Genomic DNA, 17,276 nt, shown 5'->3' with positions numbered 1-17,276 from the left:
CAGTGGAGTCATATTGGATCAGAGTGAGATAACAGGCAAAGGCCTGAAAACCAGAGAGCAGATCTACACAGAGAGTGGCAGAGTTGGGGAAACACGCATCGACCCGGGTTACGTCTGTGATTACAGGCAGTGAAATGGGGGGGCTGTTTGCACTTTGATTGTAACTGCCCGTTTAGCAGCGACAACTGCAGAAACGCTTAGAAGTTTCTGAGCATCCCCATCTCTGTGAAAGACCAAGGTTTTGGGGAGCTTGCTACTGAAAAAATGGGAGATAAATATGGACCCCCACCATGATATAGATGGCATCTGTCTCTGTAAGTTTCTCTGGTGTCCTAAGCTCGGTATTTGTCTTTATTTTGGTTTCTGTCACATCATTTCAAGAAGCACATTCAGCTACGATTTCTATCCAGATACAAACATAAAAGATACAAATGTGACAAATTTTCTTTGCATCAGCGGTGATAACACAGAGTAACGTAGCATTGCTCAGGTTTTTAAAGCTATTTTGTTAAGCTGGATCATCCCATTTAAACGTTCAGTTCAATGGTCTTGGTAGCTGGAAATTGTTTTTCATTGCTTTTATTCGACAGGAGCAGGGAAAAACAGAAATGTGAGGTGAGATTTACTTTTAAAAATGGCGTAAAGTTCTTTCTAGCAAGCACTGAATTGGGGAATTCCCAGATTGACTATACTGACACCCATGAGGTATTGACTGAGCTGCAAGAAACCTATTTGAAAAAAAAAAAAAGCCACCAGATTACGCTTATACACCAGCATTTGCATCATTTGTTATACTGAGAAAGGAATTGTGAACTGTCCAGCAATGCATTCCACATCTAAAATGTACATTGTCTCTTCAGTAAAATGCAACAAGTGTTGCAGAAAATGCTCCAAATATTTTAAACTGCATTTTTTCTGCAGAAATGAATGTGTTTGTCATCGCATTCGAGGTAAAAGATACACTTACATATCTGTGATAGTTCAATGTTAGCTGGTAGGTTCAATCGACTGACCTATCAGTCGGACTCTAGCCCAGACTGAAACACCCACTCTTTGCAAGATCCTGCCTTGAAAGCTAAATTCCATAAGATCCATGTTCCTACCCAAAACATTCCACCTCCCACCGCTCAACCGTCCTCCCTACCGTTATAGAGCTCATCCTGCGGTATGAAGATGCTGCATAGCCTTAAATGCCTTTACTGGGTTCAACAGCCTGCTGGTGGGTGGAGAAAAGCATGCTGCAGAGCAGGAGAGAGACCCTGTGCACCCAAAGGCCTACTTATCAAGTGCCTAACATGCCATTCAGTGCCTGGCACTGCAGCAAAAGCCGGAGCCATCTAAACATTTCCGTTGGATCAAAGTAGCCTCAGTGCAGACGGACACAAACGACGTCTAAATGTCAAAGCCAGAGCAGAGGAGATGCTCACAGACGCAATGAGATTCGTATCGGTTTGTCCTTTTTTCTGCTCGGGGCAGCTCCCCTGATTGCCTCCTTTGAAAAAACACCAGAGGCCAGATCTCTTGGTTGTTACCTAGCAACAGGTTGTAAGAAAGATACTGGCCTGGCCTGAAGGATGAGAGGCTACTTGAGAGACAATACCACAGGTCTCCTTCATGAATTATCCCGATTCTGAGAAGAATAATACAGAGGACTGAGGACTTGCATGAATACCAATTAGCACTTAAGGCTTGGAAATTTATTGATGTTGCTTTTGAATGCAGATCGAGTGGGAGCGAACCTGTATTTGGGCAGAGCAGTAACCCAGTGACCTAATAGAGCAATGCCAAATCCAATAAACTTTAGATGGTGGGGTGGGGGTGGGGGGTACTGCAAACACTAACATACAGAGGTTAAAACATACAGCATGTCAATATAAAAACTGACGAAGGTTAAACGCTTTGGTAAAGGTCAACTGATTGACTGAATTTGTATATCTGATCCATGTGAGGGTTATTGATTTAACTCGTGTTCACTGTTGTGTGACAAAGCTGCTGCTACAGTATAGTGTTCCCACGTTGCTCTGAGTCTTTTAGGTATAAGATACTCTATCTAAAACCTCAATTGATCATTTTTGATCAATGATACTGTAATTTTGCTTATTACAAAAGAAAATCTAAAAGTAAACCATGTATTTACTGTATTTACTTCCTCTGGACCGAAAAGCTGAGCGCATGTTCTTCTTCTTCTTCAAAAAAAAAATCTAATAAATGTTTTTCCATCATTTATGAGAAAATATGTGATTTTAACGTAAAAGTATAGACCAATGCTGACGTGTTTACGAATTCAAAGCTTACAGGGAGGCTGCGGGAAGGCTTCAGCAAAGGAAAATTCACTTGTTTCAAGGGGAAAAAGGACTGCTCAGTGGAAATTACAGGGTGATGTTAAAAGGCACTTTTGCAGCACTGTTGTGTCACAGTGAACTAATTATATGGTGAGAGGTTGTCTGTGAATTGGAGGGACCAGGCATCATGCTCACCGAGGCAAAAGGCGCTGGAAACTCAAAAGAAATTATTAAAAAATAAAAAGGGTTGCTTAGATAAATTAAGGTGCAAATTCTTCAACTGCCGCCCTGCTGCTCTCACAGCGGTGAGTAGAATAATGACTGCAGCAGCGAGGTCTGATGAGAGCAGTAAAAACAGATGCTATTAGAGGGAGACAAAGACAAGGAGGATTAAAGAGAACGTGTTGTTTTCTTAGGCGTACTGACAGTTTGAGGCCAACAACACTCAGACAGAGCAGAAGCATGAGCTCACAGCTGCTGCTGGCAAGCACTTCAATACGCGCTCAGTCTCAATACTTTGCTCCTCATTACGTCCAACGAGGTTTTTGTTGAGTCATGCTTTGCTACCCAGCTGATGCCACACATTTGGAGCTCATCCTCAACCTTTCTCCCTCTGCTGCCGTCTCCTCCTCCTTCCTCCAAACTCCCTCCTCTCTCTGACCCTGTCCTTTCCTCACCTCCTCTGCCCTAAAACCTGTCATGCTTCTCTAACACTTCAGCCACTTTCGATGAGATAACACCCAGCTCAGTTAACCATTTAGTATTCGCGATCCGACTTAGTCTCCGCTGAAGCTCAAAAGACGAACTATAGGATTTTTCTGGGGTCATTAAGCTCGTTTCACCATGGCAACAGAAGCTGCTGCCGTGTTGCGCAGGCACATTTTTTATTGCTCTGCTAACATACAGCATTGTGTTTGAGCGGTGTCTGAATCAGCATCATCTGAATATGCTGGGCGTCACCTTGTTTTAAGGCCACAGAGCTTTCTTATTAAATGCCCGACAAAAGTGTTTCGGCTTTTACAGTCTGCAACTTTTTATGTGATCAAAGCACATAAAAGGTGACACAGCATGTAATAGCCCTGTGGCTAAAACATAATCAGAACAGACTTGAATCTTGATCAAGAAGCAGCTCTCTGATTCACTTCCTGAGGAGCATGTTTCCAGTCTCAGGACAGTTCAGCTTGCAGATATGCAACAGATTGGCAAATTCCCGGGAGACAGTTATAGACAGTAAAAGACTGAGAAACTTTCCAGTTCTGAGTCACACTGTCATTAGAGAGGCATCTTATTCGCCCTAAATGGATTCCCCAGCTGGACAACAACCTCAATCATTCTCCCATCTACTTTATAGAATGTTCTTAGACTTTAATTCAGCTTAAAATTATTCCAACAGTGTGCTTATATTCATGTCAAGCATAAACAACCTCCCTGAAGGTGGTCACAACAATTCATTGGCATAACTATGCTTAATATGTCTCAAATCAGCGTAAATTTGCGATACCACCCTTGTGATTTCCCAAGGTATAATGCCAGGATACAGTTGTATCCTTACGGTTGTGTACAAAACATGACACATCTAGTAATTATTTCCTAACATCTTTAAGTGAACACAACTAAAAGAGTCTAAGTCACGTAAAATGACATAATCTGTTTATTGTCACGCAAGTTGTTTCAGTAGACTTAAAGTGGGGCATTGTGGGGAGTAAAAGGTTAAAACATACGAGCATCTGAAGTGAAAACAATGTTTCTTTTACCTTGCACTTCATCATGTCGCTGACCCTCTGCTGCATGGACTGCCCGGCTTTAGGTCTAACCAGGATGTAGAGGGCTTTGACCTCGGGACAGGACCTCAGCAGCTTCTCCATCAGCACTTTTCCCATGAAGCCTGTGGCTCCTGTGATCAGCACACTCTTGCCAGCATAGTACTCTGCTACGGACGCCATGCTGCTGCCCAATGTGCCGCTGCAGATGTGCTTCTGTGAGTGTCGCCTGCCCTCCCAACGTGTCGAAGTCCTGGCCTTTAAACCACTCCTGCAGAGAGAGAGAGGGAGGATATGAGTGTGAGGACTGGAAGCCACAAACTTTAAATACTCCATCAGGAAGGGTTTGTCATGTGTGCGAGTTCGAGTATGGAAGCATGCAGCGAGAAGCTAAATCTGAACTGTGAATCGTAGTAATGCAGATGAACAAAGTTATGCAGCCTTTATACGCATCAGTTTGATCCTCTTGGTAGGAAACTTGTTCCAGCAAATTCAAAGTGTGGCTCTGTGGCGGTATCTCTCTGTACTGACCTTCAAATGCAAATCATAAGAATACACATACCATGATAGAGAGAGGCTGACGGCCAGTGGCAGCTTTGTGCCGTTGTGTTGAGCTCCAGAAAGTCATTTACATTTAGAAACATTTGTTAAAGCTGCATCCCCACTTGGAGCAGACAAACCATCTTTCCAATCTCTTTTTAGCAACTGATTTGCGTCCACAACTAGTCATAGAACCGCAGCTTTTTGTGCGGTTGTATACCTCGGAAACAAGATACAACGGGCATCTTGAAGACATTTCACTGACACAGTGATCTCCAAAACTCTACAAATGAGACCAAAAACAAGCAGGTAGGGTCGCTGGAACATGTGATGCGTGCCACAGAATCGTATGTCACTGAAACTGCACACTTCATCAAAGATAATTTGGCAGGCAGCATCTCCTGTGCCCCAAACATTTCATTCAGAATATGCTGGCATGGCATGCAACAGCATGCCCACTTTTCTTTTTCTGTTGGAAAATGCTGAGAAAATATGTTGGCTAATGCAACCATCCACTTGATGTGCTACATCTCAATGTCAACTGTGCATTGGTACAAATCATTTAATTTTATATTAGCAAGAAGAATGAGGAAAGGATGCATTGATAATATTTCTTTAATCGTATCACAGCCCTTAAGAGGTGCCGAGATTCCCACCATTAAAGCATGGCTTGAACAACCATCTATCACGATATCTAGACGATCCATCTACTTCCACAGAACACTTTAACCTTAGCAACCATCACTGTGTGTGGGTTTATTTGCATAACGGTCTCGTCTTACAAGTTCCTGGTCGTTGGAAGTGGATTTTTATCAGATTTGTGAGTTATTCTTTCATAATGACATTCACAGAAACAGCAGCTGGAAGCCCTATTCAGGCCTAATGACACCAGAATGACTCACACCTGCCTAAGCGACTAACACACACTGATAAAGTGGCCTTGGTTCGACCTTCTTGAGATCCTTTAATGATGTTGGAATGCAGCATAATTGGATTAACTGCTGCTCTCATAGTGGTGTAATAGGCTGCGTTTGCGTTCAGTTCAATAAATACGAAGTTGCATCTGCTGCTACTTTGACAATGACAGGCAGCCAGGTAATGACCAATAAAAAGCAGACAGGGGCCTCAGGACTGACTCTAACACAAGTGTTTCCAAACTGCAAACAATTTCATTTTGCTGAGAACAGATGGTTTAATCAGAATTTGAATGATTTCGAGAACAGTTACCGCAGCTGCTGTAGAGAAAACATAATTGTCTCCTCTCTTTAGTTGTTGGCTGTCCTCAGTACAGGGTGCTGTGGATGAGAAGAGTTTGCTCACTGTTCTTTGGAGGCCCGTTTAATCCAACACAGCGGGTAAGTTTATTACAGCTGGAGTTTGGAAGCAGGAAAGCGTGGTGGTTTACTATAGTCACATTTTGAAATATGTCATAACTTGGGTTGCCGACAGAGAGTGTGAACTTGGGAGCCAACAAAGTTTAAAGTTGTAAAAACAATGTGATCATCATTCAAGAAAATGTCATTATTGTGGGTTTACAGCAGGTTTTAAAGTCTTATTTTACAATGTTCGACTTTGTCCTTTCTCCCTCAGACAGTAACTGACAGCAACCTGAGGCATCGAGCCAGCGTTCTCTGTGCGGCTCGGTGATGGCCAGCAGCTCTGATCAAAGCACTGTGTTGATATTTGGACTAAAAGCTCTCAACTGCGCTGTCAATGTTGCTGTACAATGCACCAATACATTACAAGCCTCTGCAAGACCAGACGGCATCTTCCTGTCTGTGTCATCCTTTCTACCCAACCAATCACAGAAAGAGGGCAGTGGTGGTGGCATGTTTGGTCTCATCTGACATCAACACAGGGCCGATGGGACGCCCACTTGTAAAGTTATCGCTTGGCAACAATGGGCATTACATTTAGCCAAGAGCACCTAGGAGGAGGTGTTACTTGCACACAGAATGATTCGCCCAGCTATGTTCACGGGCTTCAGGTTCCCATCAAGTCTGCTCAAAGACGTCAGAAACCGTAATCCTCCAGAGCAAAACTAACATGCATTTACTTGTTTTCCTTCTAATCTGCTGCCTGCAGGAAATGATCAATAAACACTGTTCTCACTTCTGACAAAGAGAAGTGTGTCTGTTTGGATTTCTGTGGAAAAGAAGTGTCGAATACAACAAGCTCAAAGCAAACTGCTGATTTTTTAACATTCAAACCTTTTTAGCTGATTGTTTTAATCGCTTTTTGGATCTACAAGTTACAGGCAGACGAGGAAATATCTACAGATTTACTGCTCTGTATGCAGAGGTCCTCGGCAGAGGCCCTTGACATTCCAGCTTTGTGCAGGACAGATTCCCTGTGAACACGAGGACAAGAGCAGAGGGGCTGAAAGTCACTACGGATTAACGCCCGACAATGGAGATGCTCCTGCAGCTGGAAAAAGGTTGGGACAGACATGCACATCTGAGATTCGCAATCCTGAATACACACACACACACATTGCTGTAAAGGTTAGACAGCTCCGCCCCCTGCTTCTTCTGCTGCCTGTCAGTTAGGCTGATGGTGTCCAGCTTCCATCTGCTGCGAGCCAACATGGAGACGGGAGCTAAACTGGTTATGTCAAGAACTCTGCTCTCTGTCCCCGACTCAAGACACTCTAATGTTGTTACTATGGCTGTATATTGGAAAAAGTTAATAACTGAATATTAGTACAGATTCAAGTTCTGCCGAGGGAGGGAAGTAGATAGGAGTCACTAAATTTTGAGTTCAACCACAGCCAAAACGTTTCAGACAGGGAGGAACAATGCATGGCCTCAGATTTAGAGAAAATGTAAAACATGGGACTTATATTCATGAAGTGAAGCATCTCAACATGCATGAATGCATTCTTGGATGTTCTGCTTCCTCTGGCTGCCAGGATTTCTTACTATTTGTATTTTGTTTGTATAAACTATTAAAATAACACTTTATTTAATCATTCATGAATTTTTTAGTTCCTTTAAATCACTGAACCGTTTTGCCAGTTGCATGAATAAGCTTGGCTGGTGTCACGGGTGAGTCAGGCAGCGTCCTCCTGTCAGAGTTCAGACTATGACCTGAAAGGAAAGGTCACTTTGCAGGTTGTGATGCCATCGTGCCGAAGTCACTGGGGGTTATTTCAGAAATAGTTGTGAGATGCTCAATGCTTAATGGCTGGCTGCAGAGGCCCACTGTTGTCGGCGGCTAATGCTGCTGCGCCCTGGCCTTATTTCATGTTTCCTTTCTGTCTGAATAAGAGTTTTCTCTCTGCTTTTCCTCAAAGCTCCTCTCCCCAGGAAGTCCATGCTGTTTTGCAGAGGCGGCTTGTTTTAAGCCTCAGCTCTGCAGTCCAGCCTCCGGGCCTCTCCTCACACAACCACTCCATTAGTGGGTCAGCAAAATGCTGCTGGATACGCCGGCAGAAAACAAGCTCTGCAGCTGAACACTGGCTGAGGCCATTATAAATGGACAAAAGCTGGCAGGGAGGAGGGGAGGGGGTGTGAGAAAGACAGAAAGACCAAAATGCAGCCAATAATTAAAGCCGCATTAGTTAACTTCAAAGTCAGTGCCAAGCAACACAGAATAAAAGTCGGGCCCTTTCACTAAACAGCAGTTCCAACGGTGGAATAGCAGTCCAAAAAATGCTCAGTTAAATAAACAAGTTTCATCCCATCCACCGTAATATGAAGACTTTGGAATCAAACAAATCCTTCATTCATCCACCAATCATCATAGAGTCGTCATCAGCAGAGAAGGCAGAATAATTGTCATAGCTCCTTCCCCAGATGGCCATGTTTCTATTTTTGTTTATGGGAAGTTAAAGGTAATTTCTGGTTCTTGTCTTTGTGATAATCTCAAGAGAGGAAATGAGGGCGTCTCTTACCAAGAAGGAGCAGATCAGGGTGGCGTGATGGCTTGATCATAGCATTAGAGCAACATAATCTAATCTTTCTTCCGAGGAAGAAAATAATACGTAAAACCATAAATCATCTAGTTCATTCTTTGCCTGCCAAACTCGACAAAGCATAACCCGAATATGTCGAGGATGTGTTCATAAAGATGTGACATTACTATTGAATCACGTCTTATTTGGCCGCTTCGCTGACATTTTGGAATTTCTAACCAACATGTTATCAATAATGCTGAAAGAGCTGAGGCTTTTGTGGTGGTGTGTTTCATAAACCTGCTGATATCTTGAAACAATGGCTGCGGATGCTTGAGCGCAAACTTCCCAAAAACCAACAAAGGGCACATCGGTGAGTCAAACAGTCGTCTGAAATGTGATGTGTGCTTTGGTGAATGTTCCAGTCATATGAGCAGGGCTTCGTTTCAAACGTTTTTAAACGCTTACTGTAGGAGCGCATCTGAATGTGACACACGAAAAGTGATGCATCACTATTTAAACATGTTCATCCTAAAGCTCAGCTCTCCCACTCCAGGGAATGAGGTGGTGCCTTTGTCTGATACATAAACGCACATGGTTGTAAATTTTGAGAGCCCTTATTTAAGATTGCACATTCGTGTCCAAAAAAGTCAAAAGCTGGTCTTTACGTCCACCTCGTTCTTTTTTTGAGGCAGCTAAAGCTAATCTAATTAGAATTAATAATATCTGCCGCAGGCTTCGTGGACTTCAGCGGTGTCTTTTTTTAAACCATGTGCCACTTTCAAATCTACTCGTGAAGGCTGCTCCTCCCCATCAGATTCCTGGAGATGGCTACGGGAGTGTGTGAGCGTATGTTTCTGTGTCTTCATACACACATCGGGTGCATTGTCTACATTACGTCAGGTGGCAGAGGGATTCTGTAATTACACCAGCCGTCTCTGAGTGCCGGTGTCGGTTTACGGCTGGCTCAAACCCAGATTGGCTACCGTACTCCTGGCGCTCAGAGGTCATGAACCTGTGCCATGTAGTTGTCATGGTAAGAATCCGGCGTATTGCTTTCAAGTAACAAACTTGATTCTTTTCCAAGTTACGCCAATAGGAACGCCATCTATTCATCCACCGTTCATGAATTTGAATGGTGTCAGCACCTGTTATACATCAATTACTCTGAAGCTGTCGGTGCATTTTCAGAAAATGCATAATTCTCAGCACAATCTTTGACTTCACAACTAATTGGACTGGTTCAGTCAGAAGAGAAGCTAACCGGCCTTATTAGAAACCTGAAAAGCACAACATAACAGAGCCGCGGACACAACAGAGATGAGTATCATGAGGTGAGATCAATGACTTAACAAGGTATGCTGTGACAGAGGCCAGGATCTATTATTTGATGTGAGTAGCTCTATTAACCTGACAAGATCACGGCACAGAACAGTTCCCTGAACAAATAACCTACTCTGCAGTTAAAATCTGCTACTTCTCCTCAAGTTATTCTTTCTTTTGGTGCTTGTAGAGAAGAATGGTTTATCCCTCAAGCATCTAAAACCTCAACTTGCTGTACTTTTCACTCCATTACAGTGTTCATTATGCAAGTAGTAGTTAAGAGTGAGTGGTTTTTGACACGGCCCTGGATCTTTTTCTTTTTTTTAAACTTCCAAGCAGATAAAACCTTTCGATCGACATGAAGTACCCAGACGAAGCCCAGCCGCAAAGACTGGAAGAGGTGTTTACGATGCATTTGTGACAGACATTATCACAAAGGCTGACAAAAGGTCCTCGCTTTCAGCAACCGGTCAGCCTCACATACCAGCGTGTAGACATGTAGTACTGATGGAAAAAGGCCTTAATTGGTGAGGCAGCCTCAACAAGCCAATCACAGAAACAGACCAGCGCACAGGCAACAGCTGCGCTGTCACTTATCATGCAGGCTCATTTTCCTAATGTGGAAAGCGGCTTGGATCAGGATATCACCATTCCTCGAAGCTGCCTTCAGTTCCTCATATGACACATTCGCTGTTCACTCTGGGAGCAGTCTGTGTCACGGAGCAGCAACTTTCGGCAGCAACTTCCAACCTAATCATTCGAAAGCAAGCGCAGTCTTGAGAAATGATTAAAAATGAGAATAATAACTCATGTCCACGAATGTTCTGGCCCACTGTCAGATGAGCTTCCTGTCATGCACATCTATAATACACCAGTAAAAGTGAAGCTTTCGTGGCATGACATATTTAGATATCTTGTACTGAATGACTTTTCCATGCTCTTGAGCAACGCACGGCTCACTTGCATGAAAACCAATATCTGTAACCAAGCGATTTATTCAGGTATCCAGCACCGCGATAGATTACAGCGGACACACATCATTAATTAATGTGGTACTTTGCACACTATAGAGCTTCACCATTTATTGATGCCAGTCAGGTGTCTAATTAATGACAGAGGAGCTCTGGTGGATGTTGAAGAGCTGTTCAAATGTCTCATCCACTCAATCCAGCCAACGGTCCATCTATCCAGTATGCAGATTAGCGCTGAGGTGGAAACAACCCCGATGAGAGGCCCAAATATCCACAGATTATTTCAGAGGTATGCTGCAAGTGAATAGATTGGAACAACAGGATTTCACCACAATATCATAATCTTTTTATCGCTGAATGCAACATGAATGCACCCTTGTAAAACCACTCTCACTTCTAATTCCAATAAGTTGTGATAGTATCTGAAAGGTAGAACACCTGTCACTATCAAAGACACAAGTGACCATTAAAAAAAGAGAACCCCCCCCCACACACACACACACACAAATAAACAGGAGAGAGGCTGTGGCAAATTTCGGTGAGGTGGAAGACAAATATATGGGCCAGGATAACCGTGAGGCAGTGAAAGTGTGTTTGTCTGCAATCAGCTCTGGCTGTCTGCCGGATAAAGGACAAGGAGGGGAGATTAAAAGAAAGGCTGCACTCTTCCTGGACTGGAGTGAGGATCTCTGAGGGTCCACTGAGGCTGAACTAAAGTGACTGATCTGCTGCACAACAGAGGGAAAAGGGTCACTTTGTTGAATTTCGATTCTCAGATGCATCGCGGAGGGACATGGAAGAGTCTGCAGTCTGCAGGGACAGCACATAAACAAGAGTTTACAGTCTAAGTGGAATGTTATTCTATTGTTGATTGATCTCTGAGGCTTTGTCTAGCCCTCTTACGTTGAAATGTAACAGTACAGTAACTGATATGCTGGACAATATGACAGAAAGTGATCAGCAGCAAGAGAACACTGAACACTGTGGGAAACTGCGTAACTTTGAGTTCTGACAGTCCACCTTTAAAGTAACACTGACAGAAGCATACTTTAAGTCATGTAATTGCAAAGACTTGTCACTATAGCTCCACTCAAAAATAAATAAATGTAAGGTCACCAGCCTTGAATAAGGGATACAATTTTTTGGGTGGGAAGTTTGCCATTCTTTATTACTGAAAATCGCCTTTTACCTGAGAATTGAGCTTCTCTCAGATATACAGTAACAATGGGCAGAGATTAGCAAATGTTTGCATGCTAAACTATTTGAGCACGTGAAACTAAAAGCAAAAATAATGGTTTTGACATACACTGTATGTTCAGGTGACAAATAAAGGGCCACGCCTTCTTTAAGTGTCTGCGACAAGCCTTCACTAAACACCAGATAAACCGGGCTGTTTACCTTCTTTGGTCTCTCTGCTTTGTTACAGCAACGAACTGCTTCACGGTTTGCAGCAAAAGTTTAAGGGAGTGGCTCCTTCCTCTGCTCTTCTTCCAGCCTCTACTGTCATGCACCGTTTTACCCGATGGAGGACGCCTTATCTTATCTATCCCTGCATATGATGCTGGGCGTTCCTCCTAAAAGTCATAGATACAGTCAGGTGGCTTAGGCCACCATTCCATAGATGTCCTGAATAGTGTCCCACGTTTTACTCACATAGAAAAGTTAAGACTTTACTCGTGATGCAAACATCCCCAGCAGCCTGTAAGTGAGTCGATGAACTAATTGTGGCTTCCTCTAATAGAAAATCTTTTCCTTTTTGTAAGCTGAAAGACGATACACTAACTTGACAAGCTGTAAAAAACCCTCAGGGGAATTGGTTGAACTTGAAATGAGGAAATAGTGGCCAAGGTGAAAGTTCTGCTAATGTTAACAAGAGTCCACAAGAGCAGCTAAAGTTCAGACTATCATATTGCAGACGGTCAACACATTTCTATCAAGTAGATTACTGTCCTGTGTAATGTATGGAGTAGCTTCAGAATTTAATGGGGAATTCATCTTGAGCCAGTTAAACACGTGACTCATGACAAGACTGAGCCTAAAAGAGGAATTGGTAGCCCAGCACCTGTCCACAGTCCAGCTCCACACATGGGAAATGTAAGTATTTGAAAATAAGACTGCATGTCATCTATTTTTCTGTCAGTTCAGGCTGTGGTCTGAGCTCAATGGGTTATTTAGTAATACAGTTTAAAAAGAGGCAGACCCTGAGGAAAAAAAGGTGTAACTTAATGGACGAAAAAGGAGCAGAGTACCGTCTGTCTGTGTTAAAGTATGCCACAGACATTTGATTTCATCAAACCTCAGCAAAATGTGTCATTCTGTGAAAAAAGGGGCATAATATGTCTCCATTACGTATCTCTAAGGGGGAGTTAGTGTGAGACCTCTTGCACTCTACCTGTTCAGATGTCCAGAGTTTGAAAACCTGTGGTTTACTCTAGGATATATCTCACGGTAGAGGGCTCTTATGTTTGAGAAGCCTCGACAGTTTAGTTTCAGTGACAGAAAAAGCCTCCGTGTCACTCTCCAGTGACGTGCGGGAAACAGAGCACCCAGGTCCAAGTGGCGTTCATTGTCATACGCAAAGTCCCTCTGTGGATATTAACAGAACAAAGGTGCCACAGAAACCACAGATGGACAAGGATTGCCAAGGTGACCCAAGCTAATTTACATCTACTCGAGCCTTGTACTTTAAAAGAAATAAAACCCAAACGTATCAGAAATCTTAGGGTCACATCTTCAGGATAAATCTCAGCCGGTCATCATCAAACCCTCTGAGATTTGTTCTGTAAAATAGGAACAATAAAAAGCTTTTAAAAATATATATATTCATATACAATAATGATCAGAATCCCAAATAGGCCTAAATGTGTACTTTTGATTTTAGCTTTGATAACTTACTTTAGTTTCTTTTGATAAATGGGAAGTTAGATCATGTGGAAACTATATTATTTCAATTCTGACCTATTTGTCTGGTCAAAGCGATGTTGGGAACAGATCGAGGCGTCGAGAAATCTGAGGACTGACAAGATGATTGATCGATGAGAAGAAGGCATTTCTGACAGGCAACACCTTTCTCTTGCTCGTTTATCCTCACTCTCCACGTGCCTTGCACCGAATGCTGATTCAAAACTATCCAGACCCTCCCATGAGAGACAGCCAAATCCAGGTGCATGGGTGCTGCTGCGAGGAAACGCCAAAGCCTCCACGGTGTACTACTTTGTTTTCATACCATGGCATTTTTTTAAGAATGAAACACCTGCACTTGCTGGTTATCTTTCCAAAGCTTGTTCCTGCAGGATTTATGACTTCTGTTAAATGGTCATTTAGCTCGAGGTCAGCTGTGACCGAAGCAGCCTGACCTGTAGCGAGAAGCCACAAGCAGTCAGGGAAGAGCAAGCGGTAATTTTCCACGCTTTCAAGTTACAGCAGATGAAACCTTGTGTGTGTGTGTGTGTGTGTTTCTCTTTCAACATACTGTTCTTGTTGGCATACACCGACTGTCAGACCTGGCAGATAATATGAATGAAAGCAGATATCAGTTTAAAAAAATGACACATTTCTTTAGCTCGTCTTTCTATTGCACTGACTGCAGAGAGCTTTCCACACTTTTACTGACAATCAGTTTGGTCCAGACTTAAATGGATTGCCACTGCAAAGTTTTGCACAGATACTAATGATCTCCGGAGGAAAAAAACTTTTCTTTTTGTGCCACCAGCATACAGAAAGTTTTCTCATTTGCCCTGAGCAATCTTTCAAAATCTAAGAGATGAAGTGACAAAATTTTTTGTCAAGACAATGGATGTCTTTGGGGACCAGCCGACCTAGTTTCTGGTGACATTTCTTGACAATGTTTTAAACAGATCGCCAAGAAATCTTTTAGAAAATGTACCTCCATGCTGCCTTTGGGGTTGCATTGCCAATTCCTAAATGTTTCATCTAGCAATATTCTATCATTTGAAATTTTAGTAATACTTCGAGAAAGTCTTCTACCTGATAAATTAGTAAAATTCTCATCAGCCTCAGCTTTAAAAGAATACACTCGAATTCAATTCAATAATACTTTATTCATCTCTTTCATCTCTTTATTCACATTCTTCCTGCTTCTGAAGAGTGCAGACGTGTCTCTGCTTCCTCCTGCTTCCTCCTGCTTGCTTTATTCGCTTTTAAATCATTCTACTTCTTTCCACAAGTCTTGGATATAATTTTATTCTTTTATTCTTTTTCTTTTAATTGTGTATTTGTAAACGGTATTAGCCCTCTTGTTTACAAAGAGAATCGGACAGAACAATGTCTCCTAACCCTGCAGTATCAGTGAGCTGCACACAGTGTGAGCTACTCTTAGCGAAGGTAGCACAGCTCGAGAAGAGGATTGAAACGCTGCAAGACATTCGTAACGACGAGGAATTTATTGACTCTATGATAGCTCCTGCGCAGGCTGTGGAGCCTTCATGTGACAAAGGACTAACTCAGATCTTTCTACACGGGATCACAGCTGATGTGGAATCTCACACTGCAGCCCTGGCTGACACACTTCCCTGGATCTGTTCAAATGACACTGGAATATCTGGTCAAGCTTCCAAACCGGACGGTCCGACTGACATCTCCCACTGGAACAGTGTTGGTGCCAAACCCAAATCATCAACCCCAGCCAGGATCTGGTCTCATGTTGTCCGTCGCAGAGGTAAATCCAGCACGAAACCTAAATCTCCAGCACTCACTCCGCCACCTGAAGTTCTATTGCACAATAGATACGATCCGTTGACTCCAAATAGAGTGTGTGATGATGAATGTAACCCAAACATGAAGAGAAACAAGAGAAATGGCCCCAAACCTCAACCAAGGGCTAACCAGATCATCAGGAGAAGCCCAAATCCCACAACCAAGGTGAGGACTACAGAAGCGATCGACGCCTCCACACAAAAAGGAATAGACACCATTCTAATCGGGGACTCTATAACACAGCATGTCAGAATGGCAAAGACGGAAAATATAACTTTTTCTGATACATCAGTCAGGGAACTGATAGATATTTTGCCGACCATTCTGTCTACTCATCCAGATGGCACGAGGATCATTGTCCACACAGGGTCTTTTGATATTCTGAGGAGGAAGACTGGCTCTGAGATCCTGAAGAAGGATTTTTCTCTGCTGTTGGAGAGACTGTGTCACTATGGAGCACACCGGGTCTCCATTTCAGGCCCCATTCCTACTGTGGGTAAAGGAATTGAACTTTTCAGCAGACTTCTTGGCCTGAACACATGGTTGTCAAATGCATGCATCGCCCATGGGATTAATTTCATTGATAACTTTAATATCTTTTGGAACTGTAAGGAGCGTTTCAGAGCTGATGGCGTGCATCCCAATCGAACTGGATGCAGATTACTTGGTGCACATTTACGTCATGCTGTTGGGACGGCAAACCCAAACATGACTGTACAGATTAGACTGAAGGACACAGCAGTGAGGCAAACAACCCCCAGCCCTCCCCCCTCACCAGACTCTTTACTCCACATCACCCAAGGTCTCAAAAGGATGTCTATATCCCAGCCAGGACTGCAGCGACCACCATCAACCGAGAAACGCAGGGCACCCCCTCCTCCTCCTCTTACATCATCTGTCCTGGCAGAGCAGGACACAAGGGGATGTGCAGGGTGTTCAAGGAGCAGCACAACATCCAGAGTTCAAAACAAAGATAGTACTGTTCAAAACAAAGATACCATGCCATGATGTGTTCAGGGTCCCTGCTATAGAAGTCCGACTTCTGACAGCTGTTCTGAGAACAAGCTGGGACCCAATAGGCTTCCTGTTTTAGTTAGTAAAAGAAGGAGTCGAAAACAGTCAACTTCCAGGGTGAATCTATCTAATCTGTTAACGGTACCACGTACAACTCAGAATACAACAGAGACCAGTGTAAACTCCACAAAGCTAGCCTTACTTAATATTAGATCTCTGTCCAATAAGTCACTGTTAGTTAATGACTTCATAATTTCACATAATTTAGATTTTCTTTTTCTGACAGAAACATGGTTAACAGAGAGCACAAGTGCTACTGTTCTTAATGAAGCAGCTCCCCCAAACTTTAGTTTTATGGATAAATGCCGAAATGGTAGGAAAGGTGGGGGTGAAGCTGCTTTATTTAAAGATACATTCCAGTGTAAAGAGATCTCATTTGGTGATTTCACTTCTTTTGAATATCTGAGTTTTATTTTAAAGGGTGTTCCTAAAATCCTGTTCTTAATCAATTACAGATCTCCAGGATACTGTGCAAGTTTTATTGATGATTTTTCTGAATTATTGTCTGTTATTTCAACTGATTTTAACCATTTCATCTTGACCGGGGATTTTAACATTCACATAGATAATATGACGGATGGTAATGCCAAAGAATTTTCTTCTGTGCTGGACATGTTTGGTTTGTGGCAGCATGTAACAGAACCAACTCACCTTCGAGGTCACATTCTGGACCTGGTCATTTCTAAAGGTGTTGATATTTCTTCTGTTGTTGTTA

At 42.9% G+C, this 17,276-nt stretch overlaps 1 protein-coding gene across 1 annotated transcript in view; it reads right to left on the bottom strand.

The window, feature by feature from the left end:
• LOC142385247 (fatty acyl-CoA reductase 1) overlaps positions 1-17,276 on the bottom strand; it is a 46,823-nt gene that overhangs the window by 22,029 nt on the left and 7,518 nt on the right. Inside the window, exon 2 of the mRNA XM_075471598.1 lies at positions 4,037-4,313. Coding sequence (XP_075327713.1) covers positions 4,037-4,225 — 189 coding nt within the window. The 5' untranslated portion in view covers positions 4,226-4,313. The remainder of the gene's footprint in view (positions 1-4,036; positions 4,314-17,276) is intronic.

The sequence above is a fragment of the Odontesthes bonariensis genome, chromosome 8, assembly GCF_027942865.1.
Source record: "Odontesthes bonariensis isolate fOdoBon6 chromosome 8, fOdoBon6.hap1, whole genome shotgun sequence".
NCBI classification, from domain to species: Eukaryota; Metazoa; Chordata; class Actinopteri; order Atheriniformes; family Atherinopsidae; genus Odontesthes; species Odontesthes bonariensis.
Note: the sequence above shows the minus strand (reverse complement) of the source record. Positions and strands in the feature narration are given on the sequence as shown.